The sequence below is a fragment of the Rhopalosiphum padi genome, chromosome 1 (genome assembly GCF_020882245.1).
Source record: "Rhopalosiphum padi isolate XX-2018 chromosome 1, ASM2088224v1, whole genome shotgun sequence".
In the NCBI taxonomy this organism is placed as follows: domain Eukaryota; kingdom Metazoa; phylum Arthropoda; class Insecta; order Hemiptera; family Aphididae; genus Rhopalosiphum; species Rhopalosiphum padi.
Window position 1 is genome coordinate 23966515 of NC_083597.1, and position 20679 is coordinate 23987193.

The following is a 20679-nucleotide window of genomic DNA, read 5'->3' on the forward strand; positions in this document are numbered from 1 at the left end:
TTCGAATGGGGGGGGGGGGGGCTAAACAAAGTAAATAAAATTTTGACATCTTATCACTAGTTTCAATAAAGTCTTATAGCTGTTAATTGTAATATTTCATTATTATATACTTTTTATAACACATACATAATATATTAGTGATATATTTAAATAGTAGGAAGTAGGGACTGCTTTATTATACAAAATATGTTATACGATAAATTATAAATTATTTTATTTTTTACTTTATTTGCTCCAGTCTTCTAATTGCATCCTTCTGGGTGCCTTTTTAGAAAATAATTTAATTATTTCACCCTCGCTGAGTAGTTCTTTTTTGTTAATATTGGTTAATGCCAATCCATTGAGTCGTTCTTCCGACATGGTTGACCGTAGATACGTTTTTAATCGTTTAAGTGTTGAAAATGTACGTTCACTGTTCAGGTGTGGCTGAGGTAACTGGCAATGTTGCAAACAATTGTAAAAGTATTTTTATATTTGGTACGACAGCTGTGCAGTGGGGTAACGTATCAATAGCCGAATCTGGTTTAATTTGCTTATTTCTCCATTGATGCCTCCAAACGCGCAACTCTGCTTTAAGAATATAATTATCATCAGTTGAAAGATCTTGAGCATAGACAGAAGCCGCCTTCAAAATAGTTGCATCGTCGTACATACTAAAATTTGACGGGATAAGTCCCTGCAAAGGTATTATATCACTTAGCCGTTGATTAAATCGTGTATCCAATTCTTGAAGGATGAAATCAAGAAAAGGAAGAAATACTGATACTTTGAAGTATGTCTCTGGATCTTTTGAATTTATATTTATTCTTTGTGTTTGCCTACCACATATTCGAGGCATGCATATTTCTACATTTGTTAAATTTGCAATATCTGAAACATCCTTAAAAATTTGTTTAAAGTGTTCATCTGCACCTTCTCGTAGCTCTTCTAGTGCACTGCGAATAACCATGACGTCGGATAATGCCTTAGAAATATCTTGTTGTTTGCTCTGCAGAGAAATACTGAGTTGCAAAGTGTAGGTAAAACAAGTTACTGTAACTTCAAGTGCAACGATAAAATCAATTTTTGTCACTGAATTTAAATATAATGCAGCTTTGCATGAGCTTTCAGGATTAGGATCATGTAAAATATCTTCAAGAGCATGCACTACATAAACATACAATTGTTTAAATGTAATCAATGCGTCATGACGCTCAATCCAACGTGTCTCACACAGTGTTTTCAATTTTTCTTTTTTTTGTGAATTATTGCTATCGCCTAAAATTATTTTAGATCATTGTTACTAAAGATAATACGTTGTATTCAATACCGTTTTTAGAATTATCATGGTTTGAAATTTGTCTTTTAAAATACAAAATGTACTCCATAACACGGTCAATGGGGGGGGGGGGGGGCTGAAGCCCCCTAAGCCCCCCCCTGGGTACGCCACTGGATAAGAATATACTAAAGTCTGAACATTGACAGTTGGTAGCATACCAATTTGTAAAATATAACTAATATTTAAACTAAAATTAATAAAAAATAAGAATAAAAGTTAAATTTTAATAGTTTTTTTTGCATATTTTTGAAAAATGAGAGCATATATTATTTTGTCAGTTTTTGTGCATATATGCATGCATATTTACCTAATAGTTTTTAAGTGCATTAAATTCACAGCCTTGATGGTTAGCAATAATATCATCCGTATCTGTCACCAGGTTTTTACCTCGTACGGGTAAAAATAATTTCACTCGCCCAAATGGTATACAAGATAGTCGCCCAAACGGACTATTATTTTGGTCATAATTATTACTGCCTAAACGACCACCGCTCATTTTGAAAACGGTTAATTAAGTCCCGGGTATAAAAAGGTAATAGGTAAGTTGGATCCCGGCTAAAAAAAGGTAGTAGGTAAGTTGGATCCCGGCTATAAACTATTGGCAACTAGGTCTAAAATATTAAAAACTTAAAACTTTAATATTTTGTATTTATACAATTTATTTTTGAATAATTCTGTTTTGTGGTTGAACGTTGAACTATTACAAGTACAATCTGAGACACATATTAAATTACGAAGTACAATACAAAAAAAGAAAATTACGCTCGGTAAATAAGACTTAAAAGATCAAATATTCAAATGACAAAATATACTATGTAATAATATTATTATTTTTTATAATTTGTTAAATGTTTATCATTTAAGTTTTTACCTATTTTTACCATTATATTTATACGTACTAACATTTTTTTCCAGGACTCAATTTTTAATTATTTATACCATTATTATTCAGAACATTATATTATAAAAACCAGATATATTTTGATTTATATAACTTTTTCGCGAGTCAATTTACCTACTATTTTTTTTTTCCAGAACTCAATTTACTGAGATAAAATCATTTGGAACCCAATTTACCAATCCCGTTGGCGACAGGGCACAGGGCCATCATATATTCATATGCTTGATCAACTAAATAGCAAATGTCAATTAAACATTTTGACGATATTAGATCCAAAAACAAGAATGTAAGTTTAAAATTAAATTTATGATAAAAGTTATCATCCGCCGTTGTAGTCAAAAACTAATTTTGCATAAGAATTCTTGTTTATTGTTAGTTTTTTTTTCGTTTATTTTGAAAAATGAGAACATTTGAACTTTTAACCACTTAAAGTACCAACTAGATTCAATTTTCTATTAGTAACCAATAAACTTGTTTCTATAATAATTTGTATGCACACACAATAATAATATTATAACATCATAATATTGTAAAACCGGTACAGTCATAGCTTTGTACAGAATTAAAAATATTTAGGATATTAACCTATAATATTTAATTAAAATTAAAAAACAGTTATATAGATATTTAAGATAAAATTAGTTTTTTGTATGACATAACAATAATAGTGATAATGAAAAATTGATAAATAATGAGAATAATGAGATAAATATAATATTAGTATATTAATAATAATTATTATTATTTCTATAAACTATGATGCCATAAAATACGCTTATACATTATTAAATTATACAATAACTAATAACTAATTCAAATTATATAGTATGTATAAGCATATTTTTAGAGTCAATGACGCAAAAAGTTAAGCCTTGACTATCCGTGACGATAATTTTGTGCAAAAAGTATTATTTAAAACAATATTATTTACGAATTTCTATTTTCTACAAATAGGTCACCAGAGAAATGCTTAGGTTAGTTAACTACAATTCTTAAATTAATAACATTTTAAATTGACTAAAAAAGAGTTAGTCGTATTAACTAGTAGAGTCTGACTTCAGTGACTGTTTCTAGCATTTATATTTTTTATGTGTTTAAAAATGAGTATTTTACATTTACCTTATTCTAAGCTACATAATATAATACATAAAATGTGTGTGTGTATACTTAGTTTTTGAAAAATTTAAACTACTATTTTTTAATGGTTGCTTATAATTTAATAATATTGGGCAATTTAAAATTTAAAATAATAATAAGTAAGTAGTATAATAGGTATGGACCCGTCAAAATAATTATATAATATTTTATTATTCATAATTCAAAATTATGTCACAACTACTCCATTAACGGCAGTAACATATTATATTTTCAGATTTAGACATTAAAATAAAATATTAATAACTCATGTAAATAGGTCGAAAATTCAAAAACACCAAATATCAATCATTAATTAATTACTCACTTGGTAATTCACCAATATCACGTAGGTGTATTAGTGTACTAAATAGTAGGACTAAATGGAACTTAGAAAAATCTAATTTCCATTTTCACTTATTAACAAACTTTATCATTGAATTTCAATTTACTATAAATTATTAATATTTAGTAAATTTCGAGTATGTATGGTGAATCAATTAAATCACCCTATATAGTATATATGAATATATGATAGGTACGACACTACTTTTAAAATATATTATTGAAATGAGTACATTTTTTGCAAACATACTTAGAGTATTAATGACAGTACGAAACTTGATATGAAATTAAAACAATAAACATAATATAGTATATACCTGTACATTTTACTATACACGGAATAAAAATAATAATAATAATAATAAATGGTCTCCTATTATAGTAGGTAAATTAATTAATTATGTAGATTAAAATATAGTTCAATATTCTTTTCTTTAAACTAAATTAATAGCCAATACCTATATACCTATACTTATATATATATCTTCACCACTATCATATTCGTACAATAAAATTATATAATTACAAGAATGACTTATTACGAATTCCCCTACTTTCGATGTTTAGATAATTCGATAATTTTCCACAATTCATTAATTATTGGCGACGGATATTCATTTTAGAATTCAACTCATACTTTTATTGTTGTGGTAACAACTATAAGGTAATCAATTTTTTTCTCGTTTTAAATTTGTTAAATTGTTTTTTCTTACAGGTATTATAGATGTAAATCTATAAATTATTATTTTTATTAAATATCAATCTTTTATATTGTAGTCATCGGTTAGTCGAAAATTGTTTTTTTTTTGTTTGTTTATTCGTTTTTATTATTAATATTTCAATATCTACCAAAAAACTTCATTGAAAGGTACGTATTTAATAATTTCGATTAGTATAATTAGTACCCACTAAGATAGAAAATTCGTATTTAAACAGTAACGCTGGACATAGTGAAACAAATATGAGTCTTTATAAATTTGTTTCCGTCATACAATATACAGGTACAAATATTATAAATATTATAGAAAATCTTAATGAACTCGTTTTTTTTGTTTATTAATTTTAATATATTTTAATTATGAAACACATATGAATGAATCTATTTTCATTTAAATATTTTTGCATAAATATTTTATAGAACATGTAATGACAGTTTGATAAATTGTAACGTCGCTTAATTTTGAATAGATATTTTTCAAATTATAGATTTATTAGGTACTAATGTACTATACCACTTGCAAAAAAATAAAATTAAAATTTTACCTGATTTATAATACTTTTTAATGTTGTATGGGAATATGTATTTTTAAATTTAACTAATACGTAAGTAATGCATTGCTATTTTCATTTAATATGAAATTCTATAGGTATTTTAATATCTAAGTAATTCTGCGAATACAAAATGATAGAACTTATTGAAAAAAAACTTATACCTAGATTTGCATTCATTTTAAACTTTCGAGTTCAAGTAAATAAAATCAAATACAACTAGTAGGTAAGAATATTATATGTGTATAGCTTATATTTGTTAGGTAAGTACCATCAATATTTTTCAAACATAATTTTATTTTAATTAATGTTAATATAAAATATATAAAATTAGATTTAATGGAAATAACTGTTGTTGTTATCTAATTATGAAATATAAATTAATCAACCTCATTACAATTTTCTTGATAAATTATCACATTTCTAAATACCTAAACATAAATTTAGATTTCAAAGCCAATCTAAATCCAATTTATTTATTTTAAAATTAAATTACTATTTTCTTGTTAAATTGGTATTATATTATATAGATACTCAATTTAAATTATATTGAATATTGCAGATGTTTAAAATTTGACGGATTTAAGATTTTAACCAGGTGTATTAGATACGGAAGTCCGAAGTAGTTACACTTTTTTTTTGTCAATGTATATTAAGTAGAAATAAACTAGGTAATAATAATAATTATAGGGATATGGAAATTATCAAACTTATTAAACTATCAAACACCCTTAGATTCGAGAAATTCTAACACTTCGAAGTTCGTTAAAATTTATAACTTTAAGTTTTAAATTAAATATCTACCTTAGAGTTCATACATTTCGAACAGTTTAAGATTATAAATTACGATATCGATACGAATTACACCATTTATACCCAAATACAATTTATATTTTACAATATAAAATATATACTTACTATAGAAATTATATAATACCTAGACTTTTATTTTGCCGTATTTCCTGTATTGCTCTATCAGTTAAAAATGATATATTTATATTTAAAATTAAAATAGATTAATAAATAAAATGTAATGATCAAAAAGTTTGTCTAAAAATGGACTTGAGTTAATATTCGATCTCCAACAGATTGAGAATAAAACCAAGTTTGAATTAGAATTCTAATTTGAGTTCATAAAAATTGAAGTTTGATCCATCCCTAATAATTATTATGTTGGGTACTTGGGTATTACTTATTATTAATTATACGCTGTACCTACATATAATTTAAATAAATAATTTTAAACTATTGCTTTAGGTTGTATGGAAAACAATGCGGGAGAATTCTACAATGTCAATATTTTTTTTGATATTCTCATTAATCATCTGCTGCACATTTTCAGAATTTGTTGGTAGTAAGTAATAACTTTGTGTAAGACGTATATCAAATTGTTGTTTCATCATTTAAAATATATATACAGCAATACAGCATGTGTCTTCGAACAAGTTATGGCTATGTTAAAAATATTGCGATTTAAAATTATGTTCTTACTTCTTACATTAAAGTATGTATATATAGCCAGGGCCGGATTTGACGGGGGGCTTTAGGGGCACTAGCCCCGGGCAACAGATGCTTGGGGGCATCCGAATATTGAAATACTAAAAAAAAAAAATATAATGTAACAGTGTGAAGGTTAAATTCCAAAATTTTAATAAATAAAATAAAATGAGATTAATATACTTATTTTAACTCTTCAAATTATGAAGGCTTAATAAAATTATTATAATATTGATATCTTTAAATGAATTTTTAAATTTGTGATACATGAACAGTGGTATATCAAACTAGAAATAAATACATTTTAGGTGAATAGACATAATGTGTAAGTTTGCAAATTTTTAATTTTTTTCCTTAACTACTTAGATATTGGGTATTTTTAATTTTTTTTCTGTCAGGGGCATCAAAAAAAGATTTGGCCCGGGCATCCGGGAGTCTAAATCCGGCCCTGTATATAGCCATTAAGGTATATGGTAAAACTTACCTATTTCTTTAAATTATATCGTGAACTGTAAAAATATAATATTTATATATATATATACATTATAATATATTATATATTTAAATATTTTATCGCCTTGACCCATATAAATATATAGCCAGAACCACCACTGTTCTTATTTATTAAATTTTAAATTTAATTCTCTGATTGATTATATTACCTTATTGATAATTTTGTGTACCTATATATTAGTTTTTTCAGATAAAGATTGTAGCAAATACGAATTCAACTGTGGAAATGGTACTTGTATAAATAAAACAAGACTTTGTGATGGCATCAAGGATTGTAGCGACAATGGCGCTGATGAAGTTGATTGTGGTATGTTAGAGTAGTATTTATATTCTGCAGTATTGAATTTATATAAAATAAAAATTATTACAAACTTATTTAAATTATAACTTCTACATTTAGATTTGATGAAAAATTGTTTGGCGCCCGATTTTTTTAAATGCGACGATAACAGCAAATGCTTACCCATTCAGTTTATGTGTGATAAATCACACGAGTGCTCCGACAAGTCTGACGAAAGTCATTGTCATGATGTACGTATTGAATCCAAAGTTTAGAAAAATTGTTATAAATTTCATAACATTATTTTATAGACATCTCAGACGCAATCATGCCGGGAAGGGCGATTCAGATGTTCCGATGGTACTTGCATTCCAAAATCTTGGCATTGTGACAAATTCATTGATTGTCACGATGGTAGCGATGAAGATATGGAAAAATGTAGACAAAAGGTATAGACGTTTTAATTTTTGAGGTGTATTTTCACACGAGGTCTTCAACGTGTTATTTTATTTATATTCCATAATTTTGTATATTATAGGTATCATGTACCAACGGTTATCTGTGCGATAATTTCAATTGTATTTCCAAGTTGTGGAGATGTGATGGAAAAGACGATTGCGAAGATGGTTCAGATGAAACTCATTGCGGTATTAAATGTTATAATCTGAATAATTATTTTTATTATTCAATTGTACTTTTTTTTTTATTTTAGATATTCAACTGATTGAACCAGAAAAATGTTTAATTGAAGAACGAAAATTTTTATGTCACGATCATAAAAAATGTATCGATGTTAAAAACGTTTGTGATCATCAGAATGACTGTTTTGATGCATCGGATGAAGGTGGCCTTTGCAATAATAAAACTGGTATTTATTTCAACACAATGGAGAATGAGTAAAATTTAGGAGATTTTTTTTATAAAATGAATGTATATAATATATATATATTAAAAATATACTTTTACGTGGCATAGACTTCTTGTCTATTTGTCAAATTTTGTGTAAATTTGTAAACTTGCAGTGTATCAACATTATTTGTGTTTTTTAAAAGAAAAATGTATAGATAATTTACAATTTTAAAATATTTATAACTCGATTTAGAATTAAAATTGATATAAAAAAATCTATGCTTGTACTAGATAATATTCTAATTTGATAATAGGTAAATTACTGTAATATTTAACACAAAAAAGTTAAATAGATTATTCAGAAGCTATAATTCGTATCAAAGATAGTACAACGGTATAGCATATTGAAGACGATGTCAGTACTTAGTGCTCTATTTGTTTTTCTCTTTCTAAATTATAACTCATACTGCCACGCGCATCATAGCGAACTTGCGTTCATTAAAACCAATTGTGCGTTGTTAGATTTAATATTTAAGTGAATTCACCAATTATAAAATTTAAAGTTAAGTACATTATATGTGTTGTTCCGTTGGATTTCTTACGATATTTAAATGTATTTGCGAATTATGAATATGTTAAATGATACAGTTTAAAAATACTAATTTCTGGCTTTAAACTTAAAATATCGTAATACATTTTTCATATGAACATTGAACAGATAATGTTTTTAACTTTAAATTTGAAGTTTAATAATATAACAAATCACTCTAATAATAAAGCTAACAATACAAAATGCTAAATGTAAATTTGTTCTATTATATATTTGTATGTAAGTCAGAAAGATAGAACAAATATTGCACTGATTTAAGTAAATTTTAAATAATGCAAATAATGCATTGATGGCGGTTGTTTATTTTTTTCCTTGTGTACTGCAAATTTTATACTTTTTAAGTAATAGTTTTTATTAATTTTTGAGATACATGACGTAAGCTAATATATTTAAAAAAATATATAATATATATTTTAATATTTATAATATATATTTTAATATTTATAATATCATAGACCATATAAAATCAATGTCAACGAGAGCATTAAAGCTTATAATTTTGATAATTCATGGAGTTGATATACTTATATTATTTACATCGGTTATTATTTATTAATATTTCAGGTTTCATAATTGAATGTAACTCGATCAATTGCTCTGATGCATTTGAATGTTTAAGAAAACCACATGGTGTCATGTGCGTGTGCCCAAAAGGAATGCATTATTTAAACAATAAATGTTCTGGTAAAACAAAAATTGTTAATATTGAATAAAGTAACTTTATTAAAACTATATTTGACATATACCTAATTAATAGATATCAATGAATGTGATCAATATGGTATTTGTGACCAAACGTGTATAAATTCGGAAGGTTCATATACGTGCACCTGTGATCCAGATTATGAACTAGTCGATAATCACAAGTGTAAAGTAAAAGGTAAAGTTGTTAAACAATTGATTTCAGTATAGAATAGGTAGTTTATTGATTTTGTAAAATTTAATTATAACTTTAATTATTATGTATAGGCGATGATCCGGTTTTAATATATTCATCATTACGGCAAATAAAAGTTTTAAACTTGGTGTCACTTAAAAGTTATACTTTGTTTGATGATTTGCAACATGCCACCGGATTAGCTGCAGACAAATTTTCTGTATACTGGACACTTTTTTTGGAAGGAATGGAAGCTATAGTTAGAGGAAACACGACTGGGACTAAACCCGAAATTATTGTCGATTCTGGTAAATATGTTAAAAAACGTTACAAATTTGTGAATTTTAAAATTTATAATGTTTTTTATCAAATAGTTTTACTACAGATAATTTACGTCAGCTTACTTTTATAAGTAAATACCTAACTTATACAATTCAATAACATTTAATTTAATTGGTGATCAAATTGGCAATACAAATATGAAATATTTATTTATATATTAATTAAAATACTATGATATTGATTAATATTTACCTGTGAGCTATAACTATGTGGTATGTTTTCAGGTCTTGGGTCACCTGAGAATCTTGCTATTGATATTGTTACACATAATTTGTACTTCACCGATGCAAAAATGAAACATATTGGAGTGTGCAAAAATGATGGTTCGGTGTGTACAGTTCTTCATAATAAGAACATAGACAAACCAAGAGCAGTAGCTGTTTCACCTCTGGATAGGTATAATATTGTGTTATATTGAATTAAAAATATAACTGATTTTATAATTATAAATTATCAATATATATAATTTTTTTAGTCTCATGTACTGGACAGATTGGGGTGATAATCCAATGATTGGCCGGTCTGGCATGGACGGGTCTTTACCACAACCGTTTGTTACAAAAGATATACACTGGCCAAATGGTGTTCATGTTGATTATATCGGGAAAAGAATTTATTGGGTGGATGCTAAGATGCAATTAATTGAATCCATTAATTTAGACGCGACTGATCGAAAGGTAAGTCAATAAATATAAATATTATATACCATACACGTTTCTACGTTTACCAATAATATCTTGATTAATATCTTTTCAATAGATACGTTCTTATTTAGTTTTTATTATATATTGTTAATGATTATATTATCCTAGGTAGTCGTAACGGAATATGTAGATCATCCATTTTCGGTGACCGTTTTCGAGGATAAATTGTATTGGAGTGATTGGACGGGTAAAGAAATAAAAGTATGTAACAAGTTTACAGGTAAAGATAGTAAGTCATTGGTCCGTGAAAATAAAAGCAGAGTGTATGGTATGCAAATTTCCCATTCTTCGCTATTCGAGTCTCAAGTATTGTATGATTTTAAATATAAAATTATCAGTTCTCCATACGGATATTAATTTTCAGATGTCGAATCCTTGCGAACAAGCAAAATGTAGCGACATATGCTTATTAGCACCTAAGACGGACACCAATTCTAAAGGATACGCGTGTGCTTGTCCCGACGATAAAACATTATCGCCTGATGGAATATTTTGCTTAGCTGAGGCCATACCTCCTACGCTTATTATAGGTACACCAACAAGTATTATAGAAATCGAGCAAGAACATTTAGGCCACCAAAAAGTTAAGAAAATATCATTGAATAATTATGTATCTAGCATATCCGCAGTGACTTATAATTCATTATCTGGTATGTTACCAATACACATTTTAAAGAGTCAAAATTAATTTTTTATTATTACAAGGCAACATCATCATTTATGACTCAAGATTTAAAAAATTATTCACTTTCGATCTTGTTAAGATGAAATTATCAGATTTATTTGTACCAGAAATTAGTTCCATTAATTCTCTTGAATTTGACAACTATGGAAACAATTTGTATTGGTGTGATAGGACTAGAAGAACATTAGATGTGTTAAGTCTCTCTACTAAAACACACACTACGATCTTCAAAGAAATTGAAGGTCATATTCCATTTGCAGTTACTTTAGTTCCAGATAAAAGGTAAGTATAACTGTTCAATATTCATAATGTATTCATATTATTATGTATTATGTTTGTAGTTTAACTGTATTAAACATTCTTATGTCTATCCTTATAGCTTTATGTTTGTAGCCATGAAGGAAGATTCCCATATACATATCGATCGAATTGACATGGATGGAAGTATTCAATCTCTAGTTCATATGGTGGAGTATGGATTGACAGGAGATGAAATTATTTTACATTTTGATATGATTACAAGACTGTTGTATTTTACTGACTATAAAAATGGCATAATAGATAGTGTCAGCGAAGATGGTGATTATAATATAAATTTTAATCCATACGAGTTATTAAACTGTTAACAATGAACAATGTTAAATTATTAAATATATTTATTTTGTTAGGAACGGATAGAAAAATTATAAAAAAATCAGGATTTGTAAAAGATGTTGTTTCAATTGGTAATGAAATTGTTTGGGTAACTCAAGGTTCGACAATTTTAAATTGGATTAATAACTATGATGAAGATCGAGTATCTAGAGCACTTAATATAGGTAATTTATTTTAAATTAATTTATTAGCTTAAAATAGTATGATTTTATGTATGTAATAGAGAATTGGAAAAGTGATTCAAATTTATGTTTAACCGTGGCAAATGGGATTGACAAAAATATTCAACACCCATGTCAACAAAATAATGGTGGTTGTAGTCATATATGCCTTTTATCTGGGAAAGGAAAGGTACAATATATATTTTTAAAGCTATTATAATTTTAATGATGTTTAAAAATTTTAATTTTATGGTAAAAAAAAGGTTTGTGGTTGTCCACCGGGTTTGGTTTTATCAAACAATAGCCTAAATTGTACATCATTAGGAGAGTGTAAATCTGATGAATATCGTTGTTATACTGGTGAATGTATTTCATCTCATTCCCGATGTGATTTAAAAAAAGATTGTCCTCGTGGTGATGACGAAGATCCTGTTAAATGTTTGCATTACACGCCAAACTTATGTCCAAAATCTCAATTTTTATGTCATGATAAAACAAAGTGCTTGGATAAAAAACATATGTGCGATAGTGTTAAAGACTGTAGTGATGGTTCTGATGAAACAGACTGTATTCCCCAGCATATTTGTGATTTAAGTAATATACTTTGCCTGTAATTTAATGAAAAAATAATTCCTAATAATAAAACAACACATTTATTAATATATTTAGCTACAGAATATCAATGTACAACTGGTGAATGTATTCTGCGCCAATTTTTATGTGACGATAATCTGGACTGTGCGAATGGCCAAGACGAATTAAATTGTCTGAAAAATAGTTGTAATAATATTACAGAATTTAGATGTAATTCTGGACATTGTATTCCTTTAACATGGGTATGTGATGGCGAGGTTGATTGTTTTGATGGTTCGGATGAACACAATTCATGTGGTAAGCTTTTTTTTATTAAAAAATAATATAAAAATCTATTCAAATAATTCTATGATAAATATTTATAGATATAAAAAAATGTAAAGATAATCAATTTTCTTGCACCAATGGTCGATGTATATCTCATAAATTCACTTGTAATGGTTATGATGACTGTGGTGATAGTTCCGATGAAAATGGTTGTCCGTCAAAGCACGAATACATGAAAAAAAGATTAATAAAAAAATGCAATGAAAAAACAGAATTTGAATGTGAAAACACTCAAGGTCATTGTATACCAATCAAGGCTAGATGTAACGGAACGTCGGAGTGTACAAATTTAGAGGATGAATTGAATTGCGGATGCCAAAAATCCAATTTTTTCGATTGTCACAATAAACGTTGTATTTCAAAAGATTGGTTATGTGATAAACATGATGATTGTGGTGATGGATCAGACGAAAGTCAAAAGGCTTGTGATATACTTTCTGAACATTTATCGAATTCAGTGGTTTTAGCAAAAGATTGTGATGGATATTTATGTCAAAACCAAGAATGCATTCCTTTAGATCAAGCTTGTAATAAGAAAATTAATTGTAAAGATGGTACTGACGAAGGAGATCTCTGTGGTAATACATATATTTGTTACCTATACTATTTATGTTTCTACATTAAGTAAATAACGTATTAAGTTTATTAATTATTACGTATTAAGCATTTCAATGACCACTGTTATGAATTAATTATGATTTATATTTTTTTTGTTATTTAATAAAAGGTTTATCTTGTAAGCACATGGATTGTAGTCATACTTGTCAAGAAACTCCAAAAGGTGGGAAATGTACCTGTTATCATGGTTATAAAATTGGACGAGATGGTACAACTTGCAAAGATATTGATGAATGTGAAAACGACAATTTATGTACCCAATATTGTACAAATTTGGATGGTTCATATAGCTGTAGTTGTTTAAATTCCGATTATGTTTTGCGTGCAGATAAAAGTTCCTGTAAAGCATTTGGTAAGTATTTTGTTCTATTTTGGTAAATAATAAAATATAATTTAATGGGGCCTATTATCTTCTTGAAGATTAAATAAATATACATATAGTTATATGTTAAATAATGTTATTTTTTAATTGATTTTTTAGGACCCACAATGGATTTAGTTTATTCAAATGTTGATGAAATAAGAAGTACTTCTGGAGATTTTAAAGAATCAAAATTACTTTTTTCGATGCCAGGAATTATAGTATCAAGCCTTGATATTGATATTAGAAGAAATCTTATTTATTGGACATCGAGTAATTAAAAATATTTTTTCAATGTTAAATTTAATTATCTAGGATACCTAACTGGTTGCTCTTTCAACAGTAAATTCTAATTATTTCAAAAAGGATTAAAAATTACATTTTATTCTTGAAAAACAAAGACGTGTGTTTCTATTTTTTTACTCTGTTAAAATAATCATACATTGAAGTGATTGTTTAAATTTATTAAATAAATTCTAAATGATTAAGGCTATAGGATTAAAAAAAAGAAACATCAAAGTAGAAGGAAAATGGAAATAGTGAATATAATATTAATTAATGTATAATATGTTTAATTCTGTTACTGATTTTATTTTTGCATATTATAATGATAAGAAATTAAAATTCTTAATAAACTAACATAGCATATTAAAGAAAGATTTTGAAATTAATAATTTTTTTTTTAACTATAAAGCATGAATTAAAATAGAACTACTTTTTAATTATTTTTAGAACAAGCTGGCATTCTTATTAGCATGGATATGCAACAACAGCATAAAGTTTACATGACAGAGTTGTTACAGCCTACTTTAGTTCGCATCGATTGGCTAACAGAAAACGTTTACTTTGTACAAGATTTTAGAGATATTGTTGTATGTAACTTAAATGCTAAACGTTGTGCCACAATATACAGTGCGAATGTCCATACAACAATTATGGCGTTTGAAATTGATCCACATTCTGGGTAACTTGTTTTTTATTGTAAATCAAATATAATACAAATTTTTTTATTTAATTAAAATGTGTAGATTAATGTTTTGGTCGGAAACCATATGGGCTATATTGAATACACCTACAACTATAATTAGGCAATCCGATTGCAGTGGATACAATGTAAAAACGATAATCCATCAAGGGTTACAGTATGTTACTGATTTAGCTTTAGATCCAATTAAACATATGGTATATTGGGTCGATCAAGTTAATTCAACAATCGAGAGAGCTAATTATGACGGAACTAAAATTACTGTGTTGGTGAATGCGATAGAAGTAAGAAAGTTAATACACAGTACGCGCCATAATTATTGAGCTACTTTTGTACACTGTTACTTAAGAGTCCTATAAATTGAAACAATTTTTAAATTAGCATTTGCCTGAGAAAATATCATTGTACGAAGACAAACTGTTCTGGACTAACCACGAAACCGGGTTCTCTATATTTAAATGTAAAGTTTTCGGTACTGAAAATGTCCATTGTGAATCAGTTCCTGTTCAAGTGTTTGCTACCATCGAAATATTCATGATAAGTCAACAGGCCAAACAAATAAATGGTATAATGATATTATTAATTATTTTTCCAATACTGAGTTAAGGTAGCACAATATTTGTACTAAAAAAAAATGGTGTTTCGGGGGTGAAAAATTGTGCTTAAATATTTATTTATATTAAGTATGTTGAATAAAACATATAGAAAATATAAAATTCACCCAGCGCCGGATAGGCAAGGTATGGGTCCACCGATTTTTAGGTTTTTAACCGGCCCATTTTTCAATAAGACAGACATTAATTCCGACCCAAATTTTAAGTGGCCCACCGAGTTCAACTTGGTAACTCGTCGGCCCTACCGGGACTGAATTCACCGCACTATTACGAATTTACGACATATCCGGCCATAAGCACTCATATTAAAAACGACGCCTCGACTAAGTAGTAAATTGTGATCTTTGCGCTTTGACCACTTGTATCCTATCAATTGTGAGGTATATCGTGGGTTGCAACACTAGTCCAAGAGAAATAACTTTTTATATTATTACCTAGCTTTTTTTCATTAATTTCAGGATTTATTTTATTATTTTTTATATAATATGTTAAATCTATATGTGTCATATTAAATATTATAGAAAAACCAAATACTAGTACCAATAAAATTAATAAATAATAGTTTTTATTACAATATTGTATTTACTTTAATTTTCAACGAGAAATAAATTTAAAGGGCTTTAAATAATGTTCTAATAATATTAAATCTACGCCAACAATAAATACGAATTTATAAACTTCATAATTCAAACAAATACAAATGTATCAATCATAATATAGTCACACATAAACAATAAAAATTTTAATTTTTTTAGGATCAAATGTTTGTAATGATATCCATTGCGATTTTATTTGTACTTCTGGATCAAAAGGACCAATGTGTGTTTGCGGAGATGGATCCCAAGTCGAACCAGGCAACACTTGCGATGTAACACTATATTTAAATATTTATTCAATATAAAAATACCATTACATCATTTTTTTCTTCATTTACATTTTCCAGGATGCTGGTCAAAGAAAATTGCCTGTCTTTAAAGACTTAGGTTACAAACAAAATATGATTTCAATCTATATTTCTTTATTTTTAATCGTAATTTTATTATTAGCGATGTTATATTATTTTCTATTCTATTCAAGAAATAAATCTTTAAATCATCTAGTATCTAGGTAAAAATTTTAATTTATTTGGTAAAAAAATCATATTTTACTACTTTAATATCTATGTCTTATTAAGTTATAATAACTTGTTATATTTGTATAGATTATTTCATCAGCCTTTAACAAATGTCATTCAAGTAATTGATCACAAAGAAGATGAATTAAACTCAAGATATAATGTTTATGAGAACCCTATGAATGAAGTAATTATCATAAAGTTTAATTTATATTTAAAATTATTGAATGCAGGTGTTGTTGTAGAGTAATTTCGGTCAAAATTCATTATAAAAACAAATTGTTTTACGTATTTTTCTAATGTGATAAATAACTTATTAATATTTAATTTATTTTAAAATTTGAAAGTAAAATGTGTAATTGAAATATTAATTTTATAATATATAAAATCAATTAGATTAGACCAGCGATTCCCTACATTTTTAGTTGTACGTACCATCAATTTTGTAAAAAAAATCTTTGAGGCCCACTAATGATAGCACTAATAGCACACCTATGACCTATGTATACAAGGTGTACAGAGTGTCTAACAGATAGAACTGACTTTTGGAATAACTTTTGTTCTAATTAACAGTTTCAATTTTTTTATTTATCATTAAGAGACCCTAGCGCTACATGTATAATTTATTTTTTTATGTTTATTTTTTAGTACTGAAAATAAAAAAAAATTAAAATTTTTTGGATAAATTTAAAATAGTCGATTTGTGAATTTGATTATAAGAATAATTTTAATGGTAAAAATATTTATCTAAGTCAAGTAGTTTATTTTTTTAGAATTATTTTAAAATATCAATATTTTTTGATTAAATTAATTTGGAACGTAATAACTCTTTTAAAAATATGATTTTTGAGAATTTGCTAACATGAGTATATTTCTTAAATTATTGACATATCATATAATATTAAAAAAATTTTTCATACGTTTAAGTAGCAAATTTTTTTTATTTTTTTTGGTCAAATTTATCTGTTATACTTTATACCCTGTATATAATATTATTTAAGGCACAGGTTCAATGTGCGACCTACAACTGATTGACCTGTCCTTATCTTTACCGGGCAAAATAATAAAAATATATAATAACATTATTTTAAATATATACATTAGTAATGTTAATATTATATGGTCCACGGTCCAGTTTCACACCGCAGCCCATGGGTTGGGAATCGCTGGATTAGACTAAATAAAAAATATTTAAAGCTTTAGAAATAATTCCAAACAATTTTTTATTTGAAATTTTCTTGTTAAATGATGTATTCATTTAAATATAGATAATAATAAATGAATTTAATATAACAAAGAGAAAGTTGAAAAAGATATGAATTAAGAATAAGAAAATTCTCTCCTAGAAGGAACTTTGAACAAACATTTCTTAAATCTGAATTTTCATCAGTTCTATGTTTAATTATATAGTATCAATACATTTAGGATTGCACGTCGTTAGTCCAATTAATTTATAGGTAAAATTTTAATACTTCTTGTGTATATTACTTAAATACATCTAAATTTACATCTAAAATCTCAATTAGATGTATAAACTATTTTCCTAGAGCAAAATGTAATTAACTTTTAACAATATATTATATAATACATAAATTATTAAAAAAAATAATATACCTTTGTATAATTTTTTCATCTCATTAAATTGATTTTTAAAATGTTGGATAATAGAGTGTGAAACAAACATCCTACGATAATAAATAGATCACTAGACCGTCTTGTAAATTAAAGAATTAATTAACTCTATGTTAATATTATGTATAAACTGTGTTTTCTATGATTATAATTATTTTACTGTAACACATTTTATAAAATGTCCACAATATATAACTTAAATCATTTTTAAAATCAGTTTATTAGTTTTTATAACTATATGTTTTTATTAGAGTCTATAATGTATGTATACTAAAAAGGTAGGTAAGGTTATAATATTTTTGATGTTATTGAGATGAAAAACTATTAATAATTAATTGATGATTTATTATTTAAAAAAATAACTGTATTTAATTATTCTTTATTTTAGGACGGGTTAATAAAAGATCATGCTTGTGGTAGTGAAATTGTTTTGAATTATGATAGTGCACATTACGTTAATGCTAATGGCTCAGAATCTAGACGTGACTCGTCGTTTATCGAGTACGATGAAAACGAGAAAAAAAAACTTATTATGGTTTTATAAGAAAAATACAACTATAAAGTTTGTTAAGGATGAATACTTATTTCATTATTTGTTATTTTTATTTTTATAAATACAATTTTATTTTATTCTTGTAATATCCACTGCTGTAATATTTAGGTACACAATAAATATAATTTGAATTATAATTAAAACTACGAAAACTTAAACAGAATTTTAACAATTTATAGAAGTATATAGTATAATAATATATACGGCATATGCACATAGATACAAATTATTTTTGAAATTAATAATTCCATACACTTAAATGTCTAATTATTTTAGTTTCTTAACACTTTTATTAAAGTTCCTTATATTTTATTTTGTTTAATTCAAAGTTACCCAATTTATATAATTAATACAAATTACATTAAATTAGTGTGATTGTGTCGATATACCTAAAGTTAATACTTAGTCCAATTTTTTTTTTAAGAAACGTGTGAAATGAAAATATAAAATTAAATATATATTTTAGATGTACCTATTCGTATTTTTTACCTACATAGGATTAGCCGATATAGGAATTATGTTAATTCTTATTTCTTTATAATATGTTACTCCAGTGGCGTCATTTCATTTTTTTTTTTATTACACATGGCGTATACAGCAGGCCACTTTAAGCACAAACTATTATCAAGTTTTCAAGCAAAACAATTTATAAAGTGGGCCAAATTACTACAATATTGGATTTTAATCACACAAATGTATACCCTGCGAGGTTAAAATGACGCCACTGTGTTCCTCTTATAGTCTTTTCCGATTGAGTGATTGTATAGATTGGAAACGGTTACAATAATACCTATAAGCTATGTTAAAAGGTAAATTAGTCTCAATTTTTTATCAAGACCAAAATTTGGTATGCAATTTGGGTCTCAATTATTTTAATTAGCTTGGGTACCTTTATATGTTAAAAATAAATGAATTATTAATCAAATAGGTAAGTAAGTTATTTCGAAATCATTATTATTTTTGAGATTTTATTTAAATGATTTTGGCATTACCTTATGGAAATGCTTCGTGTGGGGCGGCTCACCTGGCCGGGGTGGAAGCGTGGCTCTTGCCTTCAGCCTGACCCTTTCCACGGCGATCAGGTCAACTGGTGGCCTGCCAGCCAGGAGGAAGGCTGCGTCGTTCGAGACCGTTCTGTACGCCTTTATCGTCCTCAAAGCAGCCACTCTCCGAGACCTCCTAACCTCCTCGGGCCGTAGCGTCGACTGAGGGGGCTAGATGGGAGTAGCGTAGAGGAGCTGGCTCTCTACCAATGAGCTTATCAGCCTCCTCTTCATCTGGCTGGGCCCGCTGATGTTAGGTATGAGCCTTGCCAGAGCCACGGCCCACGGCCGACGCGGACACCTTTTTGGCCACCATCTCGAAGTGCTTCCCGAAGGACAGCCTGGGGTTGAGGATGACACCCAAGTAGCGGATGTGGCTACTGATGGCAATTGGGACGCCACCGATGCGTAACCAAGGAGAGTTTTGCGCCCACCTCTTGGTGAGCATTACGGCTTCGGTCTTCTAATTTTGACTACCTAATTTATGGTGTATTCACATCATAGAACGATTTTGTAATATAATTAATTTTGAAAAATATGAGAACACGCTTAATTTGTCACGACATTATAGGGCATATGTTGTAACATGAGTTTCCTATTCTAATATAAGGTAATTTTATAATGTGGAATTTGAAAATTAAAGTATTTTGAATGGAAATCATTGGGAAACAGCATTTTAATTTTAATAAAGAATCTTTT

At 27.2% G+C, this 20679-nt stretch overlaps 2 protein-coding genes across 2 annotated transcripts; one reads left to right on the plus strand and one right to left on the minus strand.

Moving 5' to 3' along the window:
* Positions 1 to 409: 409 nt before the first annotated feature.
* On the minus strand, positions 410 to 1814 carry LOC132925141 (52 kDa repressor of the inhibitor of the protein kinase-like). Its single transcript, XM_060989566.1, has 2 exons — positions 1655 to 1814; positions 410 to 1257 (listed from the first exon to the last, which is right to left on the minus strand). Exons 1-2 carry the CDS (start codon positions 1812 to 1814, stop codon positions 410 to 412), a joined length of 1008 nt encoding a protein of 335 aa, XP_060845549.1.
* A 561-nt stretch (positions 1815 to 2375) lies between these two features.
* Positions 2376 to 19033, plus strand: LOC132931963 (vitellogenin receptor). The gene is made up of 30 exons (XM_060998086.1): positions 2376 to 2505; positions 6225 to 6321; positions 7159 to 7284; positions 7378 to 7508; positions 7569 to 7706; positions 7796 to 7904; positions 7970 to 8125; positions 9281 to 9400; positions 9474 to 9596; positions 9686 to 9901; positions 10160 to 10331; positions 10411 to 10612; positions 10748 to 10945; positions 11004 to 11289; positions 11345 to 11606; positions 11704 to 11903; positions 11993 to 12142; positions 12202 to 12329; positions 12403 to 12733; positions 12809 to 13030; positions 13099 to 13638; positions 13788 to 14030; positions 14160 to 14312; positions 14772 to 15003; positions 15068 to 15308; positions 15406 to 15589; positions 16394 to 16506; positions 16582 to 16745; positions 16840 to 16939; positions 18773 to 19033. The coding sequence occupies exons 1-30, from the start codon at positions 2461 to 2463 to the stop codon at positions 18926 to 18928; spliced, it is 5538 nt and encodes a 1845-aa protein (XP_060854069.1). The 5' UTR covers positions 2376 to 2460; the 3' UTR covers positions 18929 to 19033.
* Positions 19034 to 20679: the final 1646 nt, after the last annotated feature.

What these genes read in the sequence shown, in the direction of transcription:
- LOC132931963 (XM_060998086.1), top strand. Translation starts at nt 2,461, where the DNA reads ATGTCAATTAAACATTTTGACGATATTAGATCCAAAAACAAGAAT. An exon ending in TAGACGCGACTGATCGAAAG is followed by an intron (nt 10,613 to 10,747) that starts GTAAGTCAATAA and finishes ATATTATCCTAG; the next exon opens with GTAGTCGTAACGGAATATGT. An exon ending in AGATAGTGTCAGCGAAGATG is followed by an intron (nt 11,904 to 11,992) that starts GTGATTATAATA and finishes TTATTTTGTTAG; the next exon opens with GAACGGATAGAAAAATTATA.
- LOC132925141 (XM_060989566.1), bottom strand. Translation starts at nt 1,814, where the DNA reads ATGAGCGGTGGTCGTTTAGGCAGTAATAATTATGACCAAAATAATAGT. An exon ending in TATTGCTAACCATCAAGGCT is followed by an intron (nt 1,258 to 1,654) that starts GTGAATTTAATG and finishes AAATAATTTTAG; the next exon opens with GCGATAGCAATAATTCACAA.